Below are 26,000 nucleotides of genomic sequence, written 5' to 3' on the forward strand. Positions count from 1 at the left end.
TTAAACTACACATTAAATCGGTTGTGGGCTTGAGTCTGCCCTTCTCGGTTCCTGTCCCCACTTTAACAAAGAATTGAAGGGCAAAGACACAGTACTGAAACAGAGCAAAAGTTTGGTTTTTTTTTTCCTTCCCACCAAGGGAGGAGCAGGCCAGAGGGAAGGCAGACAAAGGCAGGTTTCCTTGAATAAAGCAGAGAGGAAGGGGAAGCTCATTGGCGGGAACTTGCCATCTCAAATCAGAGCTCAAAGTAGCCCCTCCCTACCTATTTGAAGTAGGACAGAGAGAGTGAAGACTTGTACTTAAGTCTAGAAAATGGAATGAAATAGCAAAGTCACTAAGATTCTCCTGGAAGAGAACAGAGACAAAACATAGTAAGTTGAGCAGTAAGAAGTCTTTTAAAAAAGCCCATTCCAAGAAAGGGGAGTGCGGGCAACCTCAGAGAGTAGGTGCACTTAAGGACTTAGGATTCTGTCTTCCAAGGTTTTCATGAATGAGGTAAAAGGTAGGGCTGGGGGCCATTGGGTGTAGGCTTGATTTGTGGTCTCATGATGTGTATCTCCAGTGAGAGACAATATATCACCACCCAGAGCCAGTCCTCTAGATAATTCTGTAGGATAAACTTCCTGTTCTTCTCCAAGATAGTGACTACCCCCCAGCACTGGGAACGTATCAGTTAAGACTGCTTGCTTTGCCTTAAGATAGGTTGTTGGCTGATTACCAAAGAATATGCCAGGTAGCTAACTTCCCAATTCCCTTTTAAAATGGAATCCTTTTTTTAAAATAAGTTCCTTTTGTTCTTATTATGCTATTCATATCTCAGCGTTTTTAGGAAAATTAATCATGATGCTTGTCCCATGTCTCTGCCCTATATCACTTGCATTAGCCAAAGCAAGTCTCAAGGTCAGCCCAGATGCAGAGCGCATGGCATGAACTCATATTGCAAAGGGCATTAACTCTGTGCCCTTTCTGGCCCTCTGGCTTTATCTGATTAATTCCCTGAGTTCTCAGTGGGCCCCACTCTCTTTTCATCCCACTCATATGTCTTTCTGCCTAACAAATCCATTCCCAGATCCTTTGGAAACTGCTGTCTTTAGACTGCCTTAAATTAGCTGAAAAGGCATGGCTATGGGTTTTGGGTGATGTGGGACAGAAGCTGAGAACCTGGAGCAGATGTTTCCCTTCAGAGGGACAGCCCTCACACCTCTCTGATCATACCTTCTAAGGAGAGATCCCGTATTCTCACCCCTGGAGCAAGACAAGTTTCATCCTAACACACTCGCACTCAAGTCAAAACACTGCAATGGAGAGAAAGAACCCTCCTCCGCCTAAACAATCTTCACACCACATAGGCCTGCCTGCCGGGCAGAGCCAGTCTTTCCTCCAGGTGCCCTATTCTCCTTCCCAAAATTCAGTGCTCCACAAAACTGCCTGAGAGCACAGAAGTGAAGCAATCCCTGCTGATGAGCCCTCTTTAGAAATCAGCTGTTGATTCTTCCCCCTCCAACCACCACCCAAAGAAAGGATACATCAAAGCCCCATTCTACCTTCCCAGTGAGAGGAATTTGCATTTTAATCACTTGCCAATGAGCTGTGGTGGGAAACCATTTACTTAAAAGCTCTAAGTAACCTACCCCTTTCACTCTCCACATTTTGATGGGAAATCAATTCTTGGGTGGGGTAGAGGTAATTAGAGGGCAATAATCAGGAAGAGAGGAAACACACACACACACACACACACACACATCCCTGTTTGATACAAGCCACTGCCAGGGTCTAGCACACCCAATCACCACTTACTGTGTCCTGCTGTTCCCATGCATTTGAAAAATTCCAATCAGCTCCTACTGATTCTTTATTTCTTTAGGAAGCCAGTGGGTATAGCAGACTGTGGTCAAAAATGACAGTAGGGAAAGGGAAAGGGAGCAGAAAAGATGGGCTTCTAGAGATAAGAGAATTTAATGTATGCAACTGTAATGTAAGCAATCATAAGAAGAGAGATGATCAGGTGGTGGTTTTTCCATGACATTCCTGAGTTGTGTGGCCTCCTTCTCTCCTCTCTCCCAATTCCCACTCAGGGAATGAAAACATGACTTGAAATAGCAAAAGCGAGTCATATATGTAAACAGGATGCAAAGTGATATAAGACCTAAATGGCCCTCAAGTCTCCCTAATAGTGCTTCTCATCTGCTACTCACCTAAAGAAATGTGGGGTCTATCAAGGCAGGCCACCAGGCGTGCAATGTGCATGAGAATCCTAAGGGCTCCCAGGAGAAGAAACCCCAGACTGAGATGGAAACACCCCAGGAAAAGGTAGCCATAAACTCTGCATGTTTTGTGTTTGATCCCACATAGAGCAGTGGCTGGGAGAGCAGGGGGGTAAGGAATGGGGTCTAACACTGAGAGTTGCCCTCAAATGCTCTTGTAACTCCGGGGGAAAAATATGTTCCCAGCCCGGGGCAAATAACCTTTGAAGCCGAAATCAGTCAAAGGGAGAAATAAAGTGGGAGAAACTCATTTATTGCTTACAAGCAGTAGTCCACTTCCGCTTGCCTGTGTCTCTCTCAACCCAGCTGCAAAAAGGCACCCCACCAAATCTCTCCGGTCCAGATATGCACTCACTCCCCCCACCTTTGTAATCACCGACTGATATGGAGATGGACTATTTCTCTCCACCCTTTGGGAACACCTATTGATACAGAGATGCACTAAGTCTGGGAGAGAGATTTAAAAATTGTGATTTTACCCACAGCCCTCTAATCCAGGCCCTGTCCCAAAACATTGTGAGAGGTTTATTACAAGCATCAAGAAAGCAGAATGTCCGGAAGCCAACACTCCCCTTCCTTGAGGACAAGTGTCAATTCACTATCTCTGCAGGATACCAACAGAAAAGGCAGAATGACTCAAATGTTTCCTCTGACCCTGGCCACAGGTAACAAGGGAAACAAGGGTCAAATATAACATGAAACACTACCGACCAGACCACTCAGTGCCCTAGCTGTGCCACAACACCTATCAGTGATGCCGGCCTTCAAGACAGGCTGTCCGGCTTAGCTCCTGCACGGACTATTCACTTGGGTCCTTTGCCAAAGGATGTGTTAACTGAAGGGCTCCTGGTAGCCCTGTAACTCCAGGGAGAGGAAATCCCGGGGCAAAATACCTCTAAAACCGAAATCAGTCAAAGGGAGAAATAAAGTTTAAAACCCATTTATTGCTTACAAACTGCACTCCAAGGCCATCTCTCTTTCCTGCTTGGCAGAAGTAAAACTAGCACACTCCCTAACCTCTCAGGTTCAGATAAGCCCTCGATCGCCCAGGTAATTACCCAGTGATATGGAGACGAACTTCTCTCCTGAATGCCTGTTGATATGCAGATACACTGAAGCCAGGCGAAATATTCTGGGAATATTACAATGTTACCCACAAGCCCCCTCCCCAGTCAGCAAGCTCGCCTGGTTCCAGGGGCAAGGACACTTGCTCCAAGACAGGACCAGCAGCCTTTGTTTCCCCACCCTGAACCAGGCCCACCAGAGTTACCAGCCATCTTCCAACCAAATTCCTCTAATCACAAAAGCAAGTGGGAAAAACTACCTCCTGATTAACAAAGCCCATCTCCTATAAAAGGCTAGTGTGTTACATGAACAACATTAAAAAATCTGTAAATATGCTGCTATATCCTTTTCTTATAAACTGAGATTAGTGAGAAGTAATAAAAACAGGTGTGTTTAAGAATAAACAAAAGGTAGAAGGTGAAAATGCTCAACTCACGTTGAATCCACTTTAAGAACACCTGCCATATAAAAACAAAATTGGAAGTGGCAAATCAAATAAATAATTTGTTCCCTATCTGCTTAAATATTGGAGCTCCCTGGTGTCACAGAGCTTATTTAGAGCAACATTAACTACTGATCACTGAAGATTAAAAAAATGAAAATAAAGTACCTGTGAAATGAAAACACAAATCAATGGAAAGCACAGCTCCATTTATAAAAATGCCACTAAAATACAGCTTTTCAGGAAGACAGCCACCACATAAAAGTTGAGCGTGGAGTCTGTAAAGCCAAAGGGTCACAGTAGGTAGATGGCCAGGCATAAGCAGGGAGAGGGAGGGGGACTTAGGTCATATGCTTCCTAACATGCTATGCATTGTGTACAAGCAGGTCCTGCAGGATGGGGACGGAGGGCGGACATAACAGACTGGCCCAAATTGGCTGTTCCAACATGGAGATGCGGATCCTGACTTCACCTCCAGCTACATTATACACTCACTAACATGGTAAAAATTAGCCTCCCCTTATGTGAACAGTTCCCAGGAATGTGTTGTTTTAATTTGTCTGATTTTTCTCAAACTATTCAAATGCAGTTAGACAATATCCATCATATCATTGATAAGTTTTCACAAATGCCTAGGGTGCCTAACTGGTTTTCTTGGTTTCACTGGATATGGCTGCTAATTGTAGGTCTGCTTTTGTTATGTATCTGTATTCCTATTCTGTTAATGTGTGTATGCAATTTAATTAGTAGTTTGTTAAAACCTATACATGCTGAAGTTACTCTACAAGAAGATATGTCAAAGAAATAATCAATCTTCCCATGTGTTCTTCCGTCTGCTACTTTTATAGCTTTTCTTCTTCCTTCCTAATCACAACCCTTTAGTAGAATTCATACCTCATATCAAAAATTACCGAGTATCATAATTCTTCCAACTGGTAAAGATACCTCAAGACAAATGCTGGGCATAGAAGCCACAGGGCATAAATCTGCAAAGAAGTAAAAAGCTAACTTTTTCAAACAATAAGGCTTCTCTCTCACTTACCAACTTTACATTTCCCTGTATGGCCCCGGAAGATGACTGGTTAGCCAGAGATGGGTAAGATTCCTCAAGGGAGGAACAACCTAAGACAGGCACAGTCGCAGGAGGGCCATCAGGTGAGAAATTGGGGATCAACAGAGGTGAGGCTTAGAACCTCAGCCCCCGTTTTGAGAGAAATCTTCTGCATCCGTGGATATTTTGTTGCCCTTGTCTAGCTTGGATTAATACTTAGTCTATAGGCACAGACCTGATCATCTACATTTGCCCTCTTACAGCACTAAATTATGTTTTCTACCTTTATCTTGCATCTACCTACCACTTCAGTATTTTATTTAAAAAAATAATAATAATAAGGGAGAAATGTGGGATTCACATATAAATCAAGTGTAAAAATCAAACGAATATTCATATTTGACCTGATTGTTTATAGTTCATAATGCGTGATCAAAACCCAAAGTTTCTGTGATGACTGCCCTTGCACTGTTCACCATGTAAGAACTTGTTCGTTATGCTTCAGAAGATTGGAGACTGTTGAGAATTAGGCTTGGGGTTGATTAATGATTGTGCATTGAGCCCCCTATACAGAATTTTATTGTTGTTAACAACCATTTGATCAATAAATATGAGAGATGCCCTCTCAAAAAAAAAAAAATTAGCCTCCCCTTGCAGTTCTGAGGAGGACCAAATATAGCAAAAAACCTCCCCGGCCCAACATAAGGGTCGAGGAAGCCCCAAATTCAAGAAGACGTCACTTGTTCCCTTTGAAACCTAACCCCACTTGATGAATATTCATCTCCCTTCATATAAAAAAGGCTCCCTATTGTTCCCTTGGCGCAGCCTTATGGATTTGCCCGAGACCCAACTCCCAGGCATGATATATTCTTGCCTGTTTCCAAAATCCCATTTTCAAAGAGACTCTTAATGCTCAACTGCTTTTTGCATCCATTCTTGAATTCTTTCCCATAAGACCAAGGACCTGCCTCCGATACCAAAAGAATCTAGAGTACCTGTATTCATTAGAAAATAATCTTCCCAGAAAACAGAAAAATGGGAAAATTTATAAATAAATCGAAGAGATTGTTCTTTGAAAAAGAGAATAAGCCAAATGCATAGACAAACATGTGGTAAATTCCAAAAACAGAAGAAATGAAACATGTAGGATTCAAAACATTGTAAGAATATGAAATATAACTGTATGTTAATACATTTGAAAATTTCAATGAAATGGAAAAAACATAAATTACTCAAACTGACCTAAGAAGAAAACTTAAATATATCAACAACCCTGAAAGATACTGGAAAGTTTTCAATGAATCAATTTCCAAAGCGACTCCATGTCTAAAAAAATTTACAAGTGTGTAATATCAAACTTTGATGCTGACATTTTGCATATTATCAAACAGTCCATAGTATGAAAAAAAAAACTAAATCTTCCCCATTTGTTTTATACAGTGAACAGAATGCTGATATTGAAATCTGAGGATGAAAGAAAAAAATGAAACTACAGGCCAACCAATCTCACTTAGAAACTACGAATATTTTTTTTAACTTGGAAACAAGCAGCGTATTGAAAAATACCATGGTCACAGTAAGTGTGTTGTAGGACTCCACATAAACCATGCTGGAAAATGGATTACTTTAAAATAGTCTACCAATTGTTGGAAATGGGAAAACTATGTAATCATCTGAACAGATGCTTTAAAATGGGATACAATTCAACATTTATTGCTGATTTGTAAAATTTAGTAAAAAGGGATTAGCAGGATTTCTTAACATTCAACTTTTCATTAGTGATAAAAATACAGAGATTTCCATTAATGTTAGAATTAAAAAAAAGGAGAACATTCTTTCCCAACTGCTATATCATTCTAGAAGTCCTAGCTAAACAATAGATGAAGCAAAAGCATTTCCATTATCTGCAAAAGACATCATCTAAATACAAAGCCCAGGAGAATCAAATGATAAGATAACAGAACATGAAGAGAATTCAATAAATTGTTGGACTACAAACTACATGAACAAAAATAAATATCTTCAGGCCAGAAATAATCAACTAGAAATTATAGAAAATAAAATTTTCTATATTCCAATCATAAAAGAGAAAAAAAAGAATTAGCAATAACCTTAACAGGAATTTTAGCAAGATCTATAATGAAGACAAGGAACCTTTATTAAGGGAAGTAACTGAAAACCTTCAATAATTAATGAAAAAAATAGCATATTCCTCAATGGAAAGATACAATATTATAAGAATGCCAATTACTGATGAATTAATTTCTAGGCTTACTTTAATTAAAACCCAAATGGGATTCTGGGGGGCGGGGAACTTGACAATTTCATTGTATCTGGAAGAATAAACTGTTAAGAATATCTAAGAAGAAAAAAACATAGGCAAAAATCTCTTATATATAAACATGAGTGACCTCTTCTTGAACATATCTCCCCAGGCAAGGGAAACAAACGCAAAAATGAACAAATGGGACTATATCAAGCTGAAAAGCTTCTGTACAGCAAGGGACACCATCAATAGAACAAAAAGGTATCCTACAGTATGGGAGAATATATTTGAAAATGACAGATCCGATAAAGGGTTGACATCCAAAATACATAAAGAGCTCACGCACCTCAACAAACAAAAAACAAATAATCCAATTAAAAAATGGGCAGAGGAGCTGAATAGACAGTTCTCTAAAGAAGAAATTCAGATGGCCAACAGACACATGAAAAGATGCTCTACATCGCTTGTCATCAGAGAAATGCAAATTAAAACCACAATGAGATATCATCTCACACCAGTAAGGATCGCCACCATCCAAAAGACAAACAACAACAAATGTCGGCGAGGTTGTGGGGAAAGGGGAACCCTCCTACACTGCTGGTGGGAATGTAAGTTAGTTCAACCATTGTGGAAAGCAGTATGGAGGTTCTTCAAAATGCTCAAAATAGAAATACCATTTGACCCAGGAATTCCACTTCTAGGAATTTACCCCAAGAATGCAGCACTCCAGTTTGAAAAAGACAGATGCACCCCTATGTTTATCGCAGCACTATTTACAATAGCCAAGACATGGAAGCAACCTAAATGTCCATCAGTAGATGAATGGATAAAGAAGATGTGGTACATATACACAATGGAATATTACTCAGCCATAAGAAAAAAACAGATCCTACCATTTGCAGCAATATGGATGGAGCTAGAGGGTATTATGCTCAGTGAAATAAGCCAGGTGGAGAAAGACAAGTACCAAATGATTTCACTCTTATGTGGAGTATAAGAACAAAAGAAAACTGAAGGAACAAAACAGCAGCAGAAGCACAGAACCCAAGAATGGACTAACAGGTACCAAAGGGAAAGGGACTGGGGAGGACGGGTGGGAAGGGAGGGATAAGAGCGGGAAAAAAGAAAGGGGGCTTTATGATTAGCATGTATAGTGTGGGGGGGCATGGGGAGGGCTGTGCAACACAGAGAAGACCAGTAGTGATTTTACAGCATCTTACTATGTTGATGGACAGTGACTCTGAACGGGTATGTGGGGGGGATTTGGTGAAGGGGAGAACCTAGTAAACATAATGTCCTTCATGTAACTGTAGATTAATGATACCAAAATAAAATTTAAAAAAGAATACCTAAGAAAAGTGTAGAAATGAAGAACAATGAGAGGTGACCTTACCAGATACTCAAAACATTTTATAAAGCAAAAATAATCACAGCAGTGCAGTAATGATGTAAGAATTGATTGAGAAATCAATGAACCAGAAAAGACAGGTCCCCCCACACAGTCTGAAGTCTATATAAGAATTTAGTATATGATCAGTCTTGCATCATAATTCAACACAGAAAGACTTATTAAATAGCATTTGGTTATCTATTTGGGGAAAAAATAGTTGAACTTTTCACCTCATATCATAGACCAAATACATGTGAGATGGATGAAAGAATAAAGGTTCAACTTGCTGATAATACAGTAAGAGGGACACTCTCCTTCTGGGAGAACTGTGTGGACACATCCACCAGGAACCTGAAAAATATTCATGTAGTTTGACTCTGATTGCTCTTCTTGAAATCCTTCTGAAAGAAAGTATCAGGCACAATACAGCAATACAAATAGTCCTTACAAAATAAATGAACTAAGCATTCAACTCATGAAGTTGGAACAAAAAGGAACACAGCAAACAAGAAGGAAGGAAATAATAAGGGTGGAAACCAGTGAATTAGAGAACAAAAGAAACAACTGAGAAATCTAACAAAGCCAAAAGCTGAAAAGATGAGTAAGATCTCAGGCACAAATGATCAAAGAAAGCTATAGGAAAGAGGGAAAAATTCAGAGACTCACAAAGGATGAAGGTTGGGGAAGTGAAGGACAAGACGTAAGTAAAATATACAAGAGAGAGAAGCCAACTCCAGAAAGAACAAAACTTTTCAGTAAGAGTGTTATGAACTACAATATACTAATCAAACTGAAAACCTATATAAAATGCATGGATCTCCAGAAAACTATAAAATGTCAAAATAGGTACAAGAAGAAATAAAAAATTTAGTTAAAAGCCAATACAGAAATTGAAAAGAGTAGTCTAAGACTCCCCTTCCAGATGCCTTCTCATGAGACCTTCTACCTCCCAAGGTATTTACTGATGAGAGTTCAACTGTTTTCATTCTAAGAACTGCATCAGACTGATAGGAACATAAAAATATATGGCCCTCTTTTAGGCCCAGGTATTAATTCTTTTGAGGTTACTGCATGGCATAGCCTATCTTTCCTCATAGTTAGTGTAAGCAGAGAAACACAAAAGTGTTCCTATATTTACTAAACCAAAAGGCACAAATTTAACACAAGAGGTCTGGATGAGCCAGACCTGCAGACCTACTGCAGAGCACAAGGGGAGAAGCCACAAAGCATAGCAGATCGCCACCACCTCACCCCAGCATTCCACGTGACTTTGAGATGTCCTGTGCTTGGAAGAGTTGGGAGGAAGAGGAGGAAGAAGGGGTGTTCTGCTCAGTCCTGCTGGGATTTACCAAGAGATTCCACTGGACTACATATGGTAAAGAGGAGTCTGCTCTCCCTAATGGCCTGACAAGCCCACTACTGCTGATGGGGAGGGAATGTGAATAGGAGGCCTGCTCCATGCCCAGAAAAAGCAGCTGGGCAGATGCCAACCGGTGGCATTTCACTTAACAAGTTTTGAGCCTCTAATATGTTCTAGGCACTACATTTGCTCCAGTTACAAATGCCCCAAAAAAGTTGACAGACAAGTTTTCCCAGTGACCTACTTCTATAATGCAGGTTAAGTAGCACTTTTTCCTGAATTAGACAGTAAGACACGGAGCCAAGAACATTCAACATTGCACCATTAGACACACCTTGGCAGGGCAGTTCCATGAGCTGAACTGCCAAAGGCATTAGGGAAAGAAGATACTTCTTGGGAGCGGCCTGAGAAGCACTTTGGCACTGGCATTAAAAGGAAAAGCATAGAGGATAAAAGAGGCTTGAGGCTAGGGAGTGGTCAGTAATAAGTCAAACAGCAGGACAGCCTCTGGATCGCTTCAGGTGCCAAGAGAATATTGTACTATCCACAAAAGGACATCCTCCTGTCCCCATCCCAGCACCTGCCATGATACAGAAAAGAAAATTTTATTCTAGTGGGATAAAATTTTTAAATTGAACATAAAGCAGACAAAAGGGTTTTCCCTTTAAAGCAAATTGCTTTAGGAAATTAAATTATCAATAAATATGAATGGCAGAATAGAACAAAATATTGTTGGACAGACCTGGGTTTAAAACTAGTTCCATTACTTATTAGATGTGTGACCTTGGACAAGTAGCCTCACCTGGGTAAAGAAGTATAACACCCATTGTGGAAGAGAGACTCCAAGGATGCCACCATCAATTCCTTCTCTCCCTGCACATATGTGGGGCTCCAGCCATACAGAGGTACAGTCTTTCCTCCCCTTGAATCTGGATTGGCCCTGTGATTTGCTTTGGCCAATAAGCAGTGGCAGCAATGACCTGTACAACATCCCAGGCTGGGCTTTAAGAGACCTACAGCTTCTGCTTTTGTGTACTTGCCACACCCTCTTGAAACCCAGCTGCCCTGTTATGAGAAATGTAAGCCATGTGAAGAGCCACATAGAGAGAACTACAACGTTCCAATTGACAGCCCCCAGCTGAGGTCTTGGCTGACAGCTAACCATGTGAGTGAGCCGTCGTGGGCATTTCAGCCAGCCAAGACACCAGATTACTGAAGCATCAGGTACAACATACAAAGCAGAAGAATTACGCTGCAGAGTCCAGTCCAAATTTATTAAAAACAAAGGCCCCAGAGCACAACCACCCAGTTTAATACAATATATCACATCAACAGGCCAAAAAAGAAAAATCACACAAACATATCAATAAATGCACAAAAAGAATCTGATAAAACCCAACACCCATTTAAGATTGAACACTCTCAGCAAACTAGAAGTAGAGGAGAACTTTCTCAACTGGAGAAAGACCATCTACAAAAAACCAACAGCGAACATCATACTTAATGGTGAGAAACTAGAAGCTTTCTCACTAACATCAGGAAGAATGCAAGGATGTTCCCACTCGTCAGTCCTTTTCAATGTCATACGGGAAGTCCTACCTATTGCAATAAGACAAGAAAATGAAATAAAAGGTACTGTCTTTGTATGCAGATAACATGCATGTAGAAAATCCAAAGAATTGACAAAAATCTCCTGGAACTAATGAGCAATTATTAATTAACTAATAAGTAAGGTTGCAGCATACAAGATTCATATAAAAAAGTCAACTGTTTTCCTATACATCAGCAATGAACAAGTAGAATTTGCAAACAAGAATAAGAAAATGAACAACCTAATAAATGAGCAAAAGACCAAAACAGACACATCACCCAAGAAGATATATAGTTGGCAAATAAACATATGAAAAGATGCTTCACATCCTATATCATAAGGGAAATGCAAATTAAAACAACAATGAAATACCACTACCCAGCTATTAGAATGGCCAAAATAAAAAACACTGACACCATCAACTTCTCACAAGGATGTGGAGCAACAGGAACTCATTCATTGCTAGTGGAAATGCAAAATGGTACAGCCACTTTGAAAACAGTTTGCCAGTTTCTTACAAAAATAAATATACTCTTACCATATAATCCAGCAATTGCTCCTTGGAATTTACCCAAAGGAACTGATAATTTATGTCCACACAAAAACCTGCACACAGATGTTTATAGCATCTTTACTTGTAATTGCCAAAGTTTGGAGACAACCAAGGTATCCTTCATAGGCAAATGGATAAATTGTGGTACATTAGACAATGGGATATTATTCATCACTAAAAAGAACTGAGCTATCAAGCCATGAAAAGACATGGAGGAACCTTCTATGCATATTAAGTGAAAGAAGCCAATTTGAACAGCTACAAACTGTATGACTTCAAGTATATGACATTCTGGAGAAGCTAAAACTATGGAGATAGTAAAAAAAAACAGTAATTTGGGGGATGGGAGGGGTAAATTGGTAGAGCACAAAGGAATTTTAGAGCAGTGAGACTACTCTGTGTGATACTATAATGATAGATAAATGTCATTATAAATTTTTCAAAACCCACAGAGTGAACACCACCAAAAGTGAACCCTACTGTAAACTATGGACTTTGAATAATAATGATGTGTTAATGTAGGTTCATCGATTATAACAAATGTACCATTGGGGTGGAGGATGTTGATAGGGAGGCTGTGTATGGGGACACGGAACATATGGGAACTCTGTACGTTCTGCTCATTTTTGCTGTGAACCTAAAACTGCTCTAAAGAACAATTAAAATGGGAAAAAAATCTCACATGCATACAAAAGCACTAAAGATAGCAGAACAAGAAGATGAAAGTCTAGACTTTCAACACTATGAGCTGCCTCATGCAAAAGAGAAATTTTTTAAGAGGTTACTGCAAATTACGAATGCAAATCATTTCCACGGCTTTCAATCGCCATTGAACCATCAAGATAATAAATGATGGTGGTAGTTTTAACTCACAAAGCTTCAGGGTGGTTTGTCAGGCAGCAGTGAATAACTAAGGCATCCATTTATGGAAAAGACTGCTGATTAACCACTAATATCCATTCTATTTCTTCCTCTGTGATACAACCCTTGAGGTTAGCTAGATAAGTGCCTCCCAACCAAAGATTGCATTTACTAGCTTCCCTCCACAGCGGTTGTAGCTACAGGACTAGGTTCCAGCAAACAGTATGAGGATGGCTGTGATATAAGCAGCCTTCAGGTCACGCTCTGAAGAAGAGAGTGCCTGTCCTTCCCTTCGTTTCCCACCTTCCTGCTGGGAATTGGCGAATGTGACAGCTGGAGATGGAGAAGCCACCTCATATCATGAGATGCAAGCACATGTTGAAGGTGGCAGAGGAACATGGTAGAAGGAGCCAGGGTCTCTCGTGCTATCTACATTCCATACCAGCCCCTGCATGTTGGAGGCTTGTTCCTGCACACAAGCCAGTCTTCTAAGCAACATACCATCTCACAGGGCTGTGCTAAAGATTAAACAAGACAGGATACATAAAGTATCTAAAATGATGCCTGACACAGAGGAGGGTAGCTCCTTCTACATGGGTCTCCAAGTGCTCAGAGGCTCCAGCAAGGGCAGGCCAGTACGTGGACAGCCTCAACTAAACAACAGTTCTCGTCCTCTTTAGACGATCAGTCTCCGAGCCCACAGCTTGGAGTGGGACATATGTAGATTGGGAGAAAAGTCAATCCTGGTGATGCATGTCCAAATCAACCCCAGCGACCCGTAAGAAGGTAGATGCTGAGGGCCAAGCACTCTCAAAGGTGCTTCTCAAAACACACCTTGGCCATTTTCAGTGACCACACTACTTTCAGCACACTCCCCTGCCTTTGAAGTAGTCTAAACTCCTCAGCCAAATATACGACATTTTTCACAATCTGTTCCTGCTTTTTGATCTAAGCCCAAGTCTTGCCACCGTCCCTTCACACTACCTTCCAGTCTTACTGAGTGGCTTGTTCCCACATGACGCTCTGCTTTCTCACACCCAACTGGCATTGCAGAAGCTCATGCACCTGCCCGCAAACACATCTCTGTCCACAGATTCTCTGCCCTCTCTCTACTTGGCTGACTCCCGTTCTTCCTTAAGACAAGGCTCAGTAATCATCCCTGTCACCTCTAGAAAACTGGTCCTGGCTGTGGAAGAGACCACTCAGGGTCCCTCCAAGCCTTGCTGCCATTCCTCCACAGTATGGGAAGTTCCAGTAGCATGTGGGCACCAAGCAAAAAACAGTATTTCCCAGCTTCCCAGCTGTGGCTATGGAACTTGGTGCCGGCCAACCGGGTGTCACAGAAGTGATGAGGGTAACTTGCCAAGCTGCACTTAAAGGAAAGGAGGCTTCCCACCCCCTTCTTATGGGCTGGAGGGTAGACTGGGTGATGATTCCTCTTCAACATGCGTACAAAAGCACTAAACACAGCAGAACAAGAAGAAGAAAGGAGTCTAGACTTCCAACACCAGGAGCTGCCTCATGCACAAGAGAAAATGGTTAAGAGGTTACTGCAAACTATGAATGCAAATCACTTCCACGGCCTTCAGTAGCCATTGAATCAAACCTGCATATCATGGAAGACCAGCTACAGGATCACCTAACAGACCCAGGATTAGGGCGAGAAATGTCCCTGTCTCAGGTCACTGATTCAAATGGTCCAAGACAAGAGGAAAGCAAAGCAGGGCCCAAGTCATCTGTTAGACAGTCTTCCTGAATCTTCCACCTCTGACTGCTTCCTTCCCTTTTCCTTTCTTGATAGAAGTTCAGAAAAGTTGGGGCCTTACCTCTGGAGACTTTGTAAACTTCATAGAAAGAATAGAAGTGGAAGCCGAGCGAAGCGAGCAGGTAAAAAGACAGTTCCCATCGGGGCAGCATTGTTCCTTGTGATGAGGGTCCCAGCAATGCCCACGTAGAGGGTTTCTAGGAAGAGAAACAGCAATAAGTACAGTAAGCCACGGACATGACACCAGAGAACAGCATCTTGTAAGTCATTCACTTGCTCTCCCAGGGACCCATCGTCATTCAAGCTGATACAGATTATCACACCTCTTCCTGCCAGTGACCTTCCCCCACCGGAGTGCAACACACACACACACACACACACACCCTGCCTGCCCAGGGTGGGCCGGTCCTTCCCCATGACCCCCCCCCATCTGTCTTGCATTACAGTGCACAGAAGATAGTTCTGCCTTCATTGCTGGTCACACGTGTGAGCAGTGGACCTTATGGAGCAGAGACCGTGAGCCCTGAGTCCCCAGCACCCAGCACAGGGTATGGAATGCAGTAAGAAAGGACTACTCACTGCTCGTGAATGATAGAAGGCTTCAGAAGCCTGAATAAAGAAAAGCACAAATCATCTCCAAGCCTCTTCTTAGCCAGCGGCCTTAACCCCTTCAAATGTCATCCCATAGTTGCTCACAAGAATGGGCTAGTAATAAAAACTGCAGTCTTCCCCATCTTCCCTAAAGGGAAGCTAACAGCCCCAGCAGCTTTGGCAGGTGCTGTTAGTTGCCCACCCTGCAATATTCTATCTCCCTTTGTACACAACTGAATTTTTATCTGAACACGTGGGTGCTGAGGTCAACTCTACAGTGTAGCTGAGCGTGGACATCTGACTAGCTGAGGTCATCCATCCCCTCCTCCGGGCAGGCAGAAAAGCCACCCTGGACCAAGAGGTGGGAGGCCCATGAGAAAACAAGACAGAGGGGCCTTTGTCCCTCATTCCATGTACCATCCCACGCCCAAAACGGCCCTGGACCACTTAGGTGAAAGAGAACTGCAATTCTAGATGTTTAAGCCTCTGCAATTCTCAATCTCTCTGTACGGCAGCCATGCTTATATTCTCAACAATACAGCAGGTGACAGAAAGCGAAGTCCTAAAATGCTGCAAATTAAATGATCAGCTCCCAAGTAACACAGAGCTAGCTAGATGTAAGACCTTTTATGGCCCTCATTGCTTTACTTAAACCTTCCAAATGTCTCCCTGTGGATGCCGAATTAAAATAAGAGCAATATTGTAAGGCTAAGCAAGCACTTTTAATATGTGACAGTAATGCCAAAAATCAGAATTCACACGCTACCTCATTTTATGTTCAGGACAGCCCAGTGAAGAGGTGGGGCAAGGGAGGCAGGCATTTTACAGATGACAAATGTGAAGGACGGTGTGGTCACACAGTCAGAAATAACTGAGCCAGGCCCCAAAGCCAGGTCTTGGGAAGCGTGAGATCCCACCCCGTCCCTCAGCCACAGCCAACCCCCAAATGTCAGTCCATAGAGTCACTCATCCTTGGATCCTGGCTCAGACTGGGCCACACACAAGCTCCTTTCTTCAGGCTGAGGGGAGACAGAACAGGAAAATATATAAACGTCAGCTTTCATACAGTATGCGGTCAGAAGTCAGTGGTCCTCCAAGCAGAGAGGCCCCCGGTAATTATCTACGAGTTGCCAAGGTAGTTTGGCCTGGATTTCTCCTGCAACCAGGATCCAGAGGCAGACACTCATGCACTGAACCCCAAACTCTCTGAGCCCTACTACCTCAACACCACCTTCTCAGGCTCCCCTGCTGCTTTTCAGAACCACTTCTAGCTTCATACATTTCTATCCACACTTTATTTTTAAATAAGTGGCATCTCCTAGAATCTCATCAACTTTCTTTCTGAAACTCTGTAGGAATACGGGAGTCTTCCGTTAGTGGGAAGTTAACTTACAATGTCTCTTCTTTCAGAGGGTGCTGGTATGTCACGGGATGACTTTCTCCCATCATGAAGAATCTGTGATTAGCAAAGAGCTAAACACCTAAAATTGCTACTGGAATTTGAACATAAATAACTGAATGAAAGTTCTAGAAGTCCTACTCTACAGCAGCAGGCCAGGGACATTCTCTTCTAGGACAGTTCTTCTACATCAAATATTTAAGTGTCTGGAAACTAGAAAGCTCAGTGTTATAACATGTCCCTTTGATGCTGCTCTTAGCTATACTGTCTGAGTTGCAGACGCCTATACAAGACACACAGTACCATGAACAGAGCTGCAGGGCTGTGCCCTCACACTTAAAATTTGGGGGCTGGGGCAAAGAGCCTCCACCTGACAGCACAGGGGTGAATTCTGCATCAAGCAGACCCTAGGGAATCCTGGCTCTGCCATTCACTCAATTGTGGAAATTGAGCGGGTCACAACCTCCCAAATATGTTTCCTCATAGGGTTGTTGAATGAAATGTAAAATGCTTATCCAGGGCCTAGCACAGAGTAAGTGCTCAATAAACATTAGCTGAGACCTGGCCAGCAGGACCAGTTAGTGAATTTAATTCACCAGGAGCCTACCTAGGTGAAGCCCTGGGTTTCTTCCTGAATTGATGAACCCTAACTGGCCCTCCGTGGCAGGTAGCCACCTGCCTGCAGGTCAGCATCGCCAGAGCTCTAAAGTCACACTCCTCTTTGTCTCCGCACCCCCGACCCAAGGTCACCCCAAGTAGCAAACTACTGTCCTTGGGGGCCACCTGGGGAACTCTCTGCCGGCGTCTCTTATCCCCAAAGGAGTAATATGCAGTGCTCTCACTTCTCTGGCTTCCTCGCTGACAATTCCAGGAAGGCCACCTCAAAACACCACCACACACTCGCATGTTCTTCTCAACACACCTCTTTTCAATCCTTGCCTATTTATCTCAAGAAAATTCCCCTCCCCAGTGTTCACTTCTCCGTTCACTTCAGATGCACATCAGAAAGCAAATCAGAGTAGATATGCTTTAAAGGATTCATGACGCACCAGTACTGACGAAAAAGAAAGTGGTATATTAGGGAATCTAACTAGAATTTTCTTAGATGTCCAAATCCATAAAGGTTCTAAAAAGCTCTGCTGGAAAATTCTCAACAAGTTTCTATTTCTCATTCTACACAAGCATGCTCTTCTTCAGGCACGAGCTATCACGACACCAAAGAGGTCCTTACTCAAACAGTTGAATAATGCTTCTTTGCTGTTTTTAATTCACACATTCAGTCCCACAAAACATTATCAGCACAGTGGCCATATGTGAGCCAGCCTACACAATAATCACCACTTCTTATTTCTACAGGAGAAAAATTAGGTTGCACCTGGCATCAAACGAGTCCAGGAAGCAGTAAGATTTTTAAAAAGTAAAATAAAGAACATGCAACAGCTAACCCCAAAGCTATAGGACTACAATATCTCAACACTAAATATGACAGACAAGAGTAAGAAAACAGATGCAAATGAAGACAAAGAGATAAAAATATTTAAAAATACACTTAATATTAGGTATTGGAAGGAAATTGTAGCAGGGGTTTCCCTGGGATCAAAAGGCTGGAAGGCAGACTGGAGTAACAGGGAGCGGTCTCTATCTCCACTGAGTATAAGAGCTCTGAGGCTGGGTATTTCATAGGAAGTATTTATCAGAGGACTGTAGAACTCAAGAGGCTCACAGAATAAAATCGTAGCTGTAAAAAGGCAAGAATTCCTCAACCAACAGAGCTTTTTCTACACTGAAGTGACTTACATTTGCATTTACTTTGTGATTTAACACTCCACCTGCTTTCATGCCAACTACGCCAATCCTCACCAAGAGAGCTAACTGTTAAGCTCTTTTTCAGGAATCAAAATCCTGCTCTGGGCAAAGCTGTGATCTGCCCAAGCACACAGAGAAGCCAGTGATGGAGCAAAATCAGAACTCTAGTTCCCAACTCCACTCTCTTATAGACAGAACTCCTGTTCCTTAAACTTGGCAGAAAAGTATAGCTCACAGTGTCAAAGCCTGAAATGTGCATAGACATCATTTATGTGAGATGCTTTTCCCCTAGCAAGTTCCACTACCATTTCAAAAGTTATTTTTGATGCATGCAACAAATGGATTCCAAAATTTCCATCTGATGTGCTTTCTGTCCATCAATCTTGGCATTGAGCACTAAATAGACTATAACCACATACCCACATGCACCAGAGGACTTTAAAGCAGTGCTCTCAGCATTAAGCTACCAGTCCTATCATATCAGCATCACCATCACTTCTACCAACAAACTCAATGTCCTAAACTGAAACTTTCCTCTACTGAGTTTTCTTACAGTTCCGCAACAGCTGTACTATACTAAGTACTATTTACAGGTTACCTTTGCTGAGAAAGCACTTCACTAGTATTATCTCATTTACTCTTCATAACTTCTGGCACCCTCATTTAACACAAGAGAAAAACAAAGTTCAGAAAGGTCAAGAAACCTGCCCCAAGTCACACAACTAGGAAGCAGCAGAGCTTAGATTTGTACCCACCAAGTCCAACTCCAGAGATGCCCCTCAGCCTCCTCCCTATTCCTACAGAGTGCACCAGATTCATTTTTTTCATCATCTATGATGAAACCAATCCATCAGGAAAGCTAGAAGGCAATATAATGTATACATGTGCAAAAGAAAAATTTTAAGTTATGCATAATTTAGATACTCCCTAGGAAAAAAATAAAAATTTTAAATCAACTAGATGTAATCAAAATACACATGATACATCTAACTCGAACATTCCTTAAAAGATTTGCTGAAGAAGACAAACTAAGCCAAACCAATTTACCTCAAATATAAGAGGCGAGAGTCAGCAGTTACATAGAGATAAGGATGGAGTAAAACTGAAATAGTTCTGAATTTAGGAACAAATGAGCACTCTGAAAACCACAGTGATAAAAGTAAAAAAGAGCCCATGCCCACTGAAATGACAGTGGTTTTGAAGAAAATGAAAAAGTAGGCCATATTCTAGCACATTTGGAAAAGCTGTTATGAGACTTTTGCTCTTTTCTAGGGTCCAATTTGATGAAATAGAAACCTATTTTGCAGAATATAAACTACATGACTTTCACCAGGAAACCCAAGTCCAGACTCATGGTATCCTCTCGCCTCATGGTTTTCTCCAAATCCTACTTAAAGAGTCATACAGAGAGTCTTCTTCTACCCACATAACGCTAAGGAGAAACCTGCTCTAAACCCAGACAGGCTTCACTAACACAGAGGAGCGTGAGATAGGTTGGAGGAGGTCTACTGGGCTGGGCTAAAAGTATAATTACAATTTTACAAACTATATTATAAAATTATAATTTTAATTATAATATGTAATTTTAATTATAAATATAAAATACATACCACTACTTCCAAACATGCATCAAAATCTCATGCATCAGTTATGAATCACTGCGTAACAAGCATTCCCAACAAATAGTGGCTGAAAACAACAGAGATGCATTCTTTCCCATGATTCTGTGGGGTGGCAATCTGGCCAGTTCTTCTGCTAATCTCACCCGGCCTCATGCATATGACTAAGTCACTGCGCGGCTCCCTGGGGGCTGGAGGGGCCGAGATGACCTCACGCACACGTCTGGCATTTTAGTGCCAGCTGTCGGCTAGTGCTGCCCTCCTCTGTGTGGGCACTCGTCCTCTGGTGGGCTAGGCCCTTCACAGCATGGTGGCTTCAGGGTTTCAAAAGAACAAAGGCAAGGGGTGCAAGGTCTCTTAAGGACCAGGCTCCAGAATTCACAGAACATTTTATTGGTTAAAGATGGTCAAAAGGCTAGCCCAGATTCAAGGAAGAGGAGAGAACAGATTCCATCTCTTTATGGGAGGAGCAGCAATGGCACCTGGAAAAGGGTTGGGGCATGGCCCACCACACCAGTAGTTACCAAATAAGTAATATCTGGAAAATAAATGGAAAAACTACATTTCGGAATGGATCTTTACTATATATATATTTTTTAAATATATACCATTCATTTTATATATATATATATATTTTTAAATGCAAAAATAATAACGTTCCCAAATCAGAATTTCAAAATCAGTAGGAACCTTGCTGTCATCTGGTCTAATCTCCAGTCAATTTGAAGATTTCCTTTACAATAACTTACCTGACCATTTCCAGTAACATTATAAGACAGGGAAACTCTATTTCTAAGCAGTTCTGATTGTATCCTGCTTTTTCCTTAAACTGAGCAAAATCTGCCCCTCCATTTCTAACAACCCTTCTTCCACTAGTCCTGTTGTACCTTCATGGATGCAGGATAGTGAGATGGTTTAGAAAGTGGCTCTGGAGTCAAAAGGCCAAGTTTGAATCCCACCTTTGCTGCTTTCTAGTGATGTGTGCTAGGACCAGCTGCATAACCTCTCTGAGCTTCAATTTCCTTACCTATAAAGTAGGGATAATAAGAACCCCCCAGAGGGCTGCTGTGAGGATTAATTAAACTTACAAAGTGACAGAGCAGCACCTCGGGCATAGAAAGCTCTGAAGTGTTTATTCTTGTTTTTAATATTATTGTTATTACACTAAAAAGGCTTAATTATTCTTTCCAATAATACATTGTCAAATAGTCAAAGACAATTAATGCCACCCACTCCAGCCCAAACACTCTTCCCAGACAAACATCTGTGATCCCTTCAACCATTTCTTCAATCACTTGTTTCCCAGACCTTTTATCATTCTGCGCATTGTCTCTCTACAGTATAGGGAACTGGAGGTGGACCCCAAACTCCAGATGTGGCAGAGCGAGGATTACACAGCAAAGGGACTTGGCAGATGTGATTAAGCTAAAGGTCCTGAGATGGAGACATTACCGTTGATTGTACAGGCAGGCCCAATGTGATCACAAGGATCCCTCTAAGACAGGCAGAGGAGGGTTAGAGACACAGGAGATGTGACGGCGGAAGCAGAGGTTAGCGAGGTGCCTCGAAGACAGAGGAAGGGCCTGTGAACAAAGGACTGTAAGAGGCATCAAAGAGCAATAACAAAACAGGCTCTCCCAGAGAGTCTGCAGGGGCGATGCAGCCCTGGCCGGACATTTTGCACTTCTGACCTCCATAAATTCATTACTGTAAGATAATGACTTTGTGTTGTGTCTGAGCCCCTAAGTTTGTGGTAATTTATTACAGAAACAGTAGGAAAGTAACATACCATCCCTGCCTAATGGGAGGAAAGTACCTAACTAAAAGGATTTATGCAAAACATCAGGTTATATTAATCTAATTGTTATCAAATTGTAAGAAAATTAAATCTGAAAAAAAAATTTCTATTCAGTTCTCACCTTAGCTTTCTTTTTTTTTTTGGCCTCCATCTCACACTGATATCAATCTTAATAACAAATATAACTCTAAGTCTTTTTATATGAACAGCCTTTCAGCCAGATGTCTGCTGTTAAAGACTGGCAAAAGGGAGTCAGTTCTGTAAGTCCTTAATAAAGTTACTCACATGACATTGTATTCTTTCCCCTGAAAATTCTTATCCTATTTTAATCCTTTTTAATCACCAAGAATCATGCCCACCACGTCTCACACTCCCCAGATTAAGGACATATGAATGAACCAAATTTTTACAATATATTTAATTTTGTATTAAAGTGTGCTTAAAGAAAAAAAGAATTTAAGGCTTTCAAACGGTAGACTCACTCCAATAATTACCAGCCAGACAAAAAATGTAATGGCTCAGAAGCCCCTTCTGCCCTTTCCTATAACTGCACCAAAGGTGACCACTAGCCGGACTTCAGTCACCCTGCTTTATCTGATTTTGCCCATTTTTGAACTTCATGTAAATAGAATCAGAGCACTTACTCTGCTGTGTCTACCTTTTTTTTTGGCTCAGCTTTATGTTTGTGAGGTAGTAATTTTTGTGTGTGAGGTAGTAATTTGTTCATTCTCATTACTGCAGAGTATCCTACTGTACAAACAATTTACACATTTATCCGTTTTATTATTGATGCGCATGTGGGTTGTTTCCAGGCCATTAGAAATAATATTGCTATGCATATACATATATACCTTTTGGTGTGTGTGTGTGTGTGTGTGTGTGTACACCCTATTGTTGAGTGTTTAAGAATGGAGTAGTAACTGGGTCATAAGGGATGTGCATGTCCAGCTTTAATATATGATACTGCAAACAATGTCCAGAAAGTCATACTAATTTCCATACCAATCAGCAATGTGTGAGAGTTCCAGTTTGTTCACATCCTAACCAGGATAGTATTCCCCACTTTTCAAAAGTTCACATCACACCCCTTGGCTTTTACAAAAGTCCTACATTAGTGCCTGTTTTTGCTAACTGAAAGAAATACAAAAAGGATTTTCAGTTCTACAAAAAAGGCAAAAAGCGAAAATAGCATCCACCATTTGTTTTGCAGCAAGCCCTCCTAGAGGCAGTGTGCCGCCTGAGCAGTGAGGGTGGCCACCAAGCTCCTTCCCCAAGAACCACACTCAGCATCTCAGTATCAAGCCGCCATAGCTTTGAACTAGGGCTATGAGCATCCCTGCTTTATCTGGACTTAACTCTGTGCATCTGTTAGCAAGATGTGGTCCTAAGGTATCAGAAAAGCCTAAGGGAGATTATCTTTTGGGTCTGGGAATGTTCAAAATTTTTTCTACATGAACTAACGGTGACTGCTTCTTCACTGTAGACCATTTCTGCTTACAAAGGTTTCATAAGGACATTTTGTTTTCAGATAGTGGAAACCTGTACTTCATATCGACAGTCCTAATTTTAGCCTCTCTGCTGAGTATAGAGTGACATCCCATTATAATTTTAATTTGCATTTCCCTAATTACTAATGAGGTTAACCACCTTTTCATATATTTTGGGGGAATTTGGAAATCCTCTTTTATGAAGTGACTTGTCCATTTTTCTATTGGGTTGTCCACCTTTTTCTTAGTGATTTGTAGTCGTTTCCCCCATTCTGGGTGTGAGTTCTCTATTGGATACGTGTAGTAGGAATACCTTCACCCATTCTGTGGCCTGCCTTCTCCCTTCCTTTATGGAGTCTTTAGATGAAAAGAAGTTCTGACCAGTATTTTCCTTTATAATTAGTGTTTTTTGTGTCCTATTCAAAAAAACTTTGTCTATACCTAGATAATGAAGATATTTTACTTTGCTTTTTTCTAGAAGCTTTTTTGTTTTAGCATTCACATTAAAGCACATGATGTATCTTGATTAATTTTTATATATGAGATGAGGAAGAGGACCAAGATTCATTTTGTCCACATGAATATCCAATTGGCCGAGCATCATTTACCGAAAAGACTATCCTTTTTCCACTGCAATATCGTTTCTGTCACTACATCAAGGGACCACATATGTGTAAGCAAGTTTATGGGTCCCCTACTCAGTTCCCTGATTTGTCTAGCACTGTGCCAATCCCACACTACATACTGATCATAGTACCTTAAGTCATGCAACTTTGATCTTTTTCTCAGATTGACTAGATTTCTAAGAAAATTTTAGAAGTGGCTTATCAACTCCTCCTTTAAAAAAAAAATCTGCAAGGATTTTAAGAATATACTAAATCTATAGATTTGCAGAGCAATGACATATACCCTCTGTCACCTTAAATCCTTAATTTCTCTCAACAATGTTTTAGCTTGCAAAGAGTTTTTATCAAGAATACAGGTTGAATTTTATCAAATAACTTTTCTCCTTTATCTGTGTATGTGGTTAAATAGCATTTATTGATTTTCTAATGTTAGATGAAGTTTACATTCCTGGCGTTAAGTCCAATTTGGTCATGGTTTAACATCCTTTTTTATAGACTGATAGATTTGTTTCACCAATACATCATTTTAAGACTTTTGCATGTTTTTGTGAGATTTTGGACGATAATTTTCCTGTAACGCCCTTATCAAGCTTTAGTAACAAAATTATGCCGACCTCACAAAAGCAGTCAGGGAGTGTTCCCTCTTTAGGTCTCTTTCATTGTTTCAAATGTTTGGGATATTTCACTAGTGAGGCCATTTGGGCCTGGAAATTTCACTTTGGAAAGGTTTTTAGCTACAAATTTAATTTCTTTAACAGATACAGGACTATTCAGATATTCCAGTTCTTCCATCTTAGGTGAGGCATTTTAGTTTTTAAAATGTCGATTTCACCTAAATTTTCAAACGTACTACCATAAAATTGTTCATAACAAGATCTTGAAATCTTTTAAACATGGGATGTGTAGTTAGTTATTAACTCCCTTTTCTTCCCTGACGTTAACACATATCTACTATCACGTGATTACTTTCCAGCAAAATTACACACAGAAGGAGCAGAGCAGGTAGAATACGTAAACAATCCAGCAATTCCCTCTCAACAGCTTTTGCCATCAGAAACAACCATAAAAGAGGGCAAAAAGAGACATGAATTGAAAGAGAAGGAAAGAGCTATTTGTAACGCTCTGGGGTGACTAGCAAGAACTCGGAAGATAAACAACCACTAAGCAGGGTTTGTGATTTAGGATACCCAGCCCTCCACCCTTGAAGTGTCCATAGGTAGAATTCAAAGCACCATGAGCCTATACATTTTTTTCCTTATACATATTTATTTTCATGAACCTCTAACTACTATTCAAAATTTCATTAATTATAAATGTAGGCAAGAAACTATATACTGGTAAGAGCAGTTCTTGTGACTTTGTGACCAATAAAAGTTATAGTTGCTTTCATACCGAAGGACATCTGTTGCAAGAACTGCAAAATACCAGTTACATGGGCATCCGAATTATGACATATGAAGAGTTGATATGGCACCGAATTCTGTCACTTAATGGCATTAATACATAAAATCCTCCATCACAAGTTTGACTTGTTTACACTCTTCTGATAACCATCTTTCAATATAATTTGTAACCCTATGTCTTTTAAAAGTCGGCTTCCCCAGACTCCAGGGGTCCATGGCACCCAAAAAAAGGTAAAGAACTCCTACAAGAAATCAAGGATTTGGCCCAAGGCAGGGAACTCCAATGCTACAATTAGGGAGAACTTGCCCTTGGCCAGCCCCTGAGCTGGAAGCTAGAGACTGCAGATGAGTGAGGCCTTTGCTGACTAGTTCCTGATGCTACCTGCAGAATTCCCACCAACATTTGGCCACCCACCAAATGACGGCTCTCTCCAGAGACTGGGCCTTCACCCTAAATTAATCTATCTAACCTGCTTCCCAAAGAGGAAGCAAAATAAACAGTAGACAAAGCACAGGCTTTGATCCAGAAAGAGGAGTGTAAAAGCCAGCCCTGAAATGTACTAGTCTGTGGACCTGTCATCTCCTCTAAGGCTTTCTTTGTTGTGCTGTGAAAAGGGATAACACTGCCTATCCCTCCCAGCTATTGAGGGTTAGAAATAACG

The 26,000-nt window shown here is 41.1% G+C and overlaps 1 protein-coding gene across 8 annotated transcripts in view; it reads right to left on the reverse strand.

Annotated features, from left to right (window-relative positions):
- Positions 1–26,000, reverse strand: part of HHAT (hedgehog acyltransferase) — a 281,084-nt gene that overhangs the window by 253,474 nt on the left and 1,610 nt on the right. For all 8 annotated transcript variants that reach the window (XM_057508006.1, XM_057508004.1, XM_057508003.1 and 5 more), the window contains exon 2: positions 14,671–14,806. In XM_057508006.1, the coding sequence (XP_057363989.1) occupies positions 14,671–14,761 (91 nt within the window). In that variant the 5' untranslated portion in view covers positions 14,762–14,806. The remainder of the gene's footprint in view (positions 1–14,670; positions 14,807–26,000) is intronic.

Source organism: Manis pentadactyla, chromosome 9 (assembly GCF_030020395.1).
Source record: "Manis pentadactyla isolate mManPen7 chromosome 9, mManPen7.hap1, whole genome shotgun sequence".
NCBI classification, from domain to species: Eukaryota; Metazoa; Chordata; class Mammalia; order Pholidota; family Manidae; genus Manis; species Manis pentadactyla.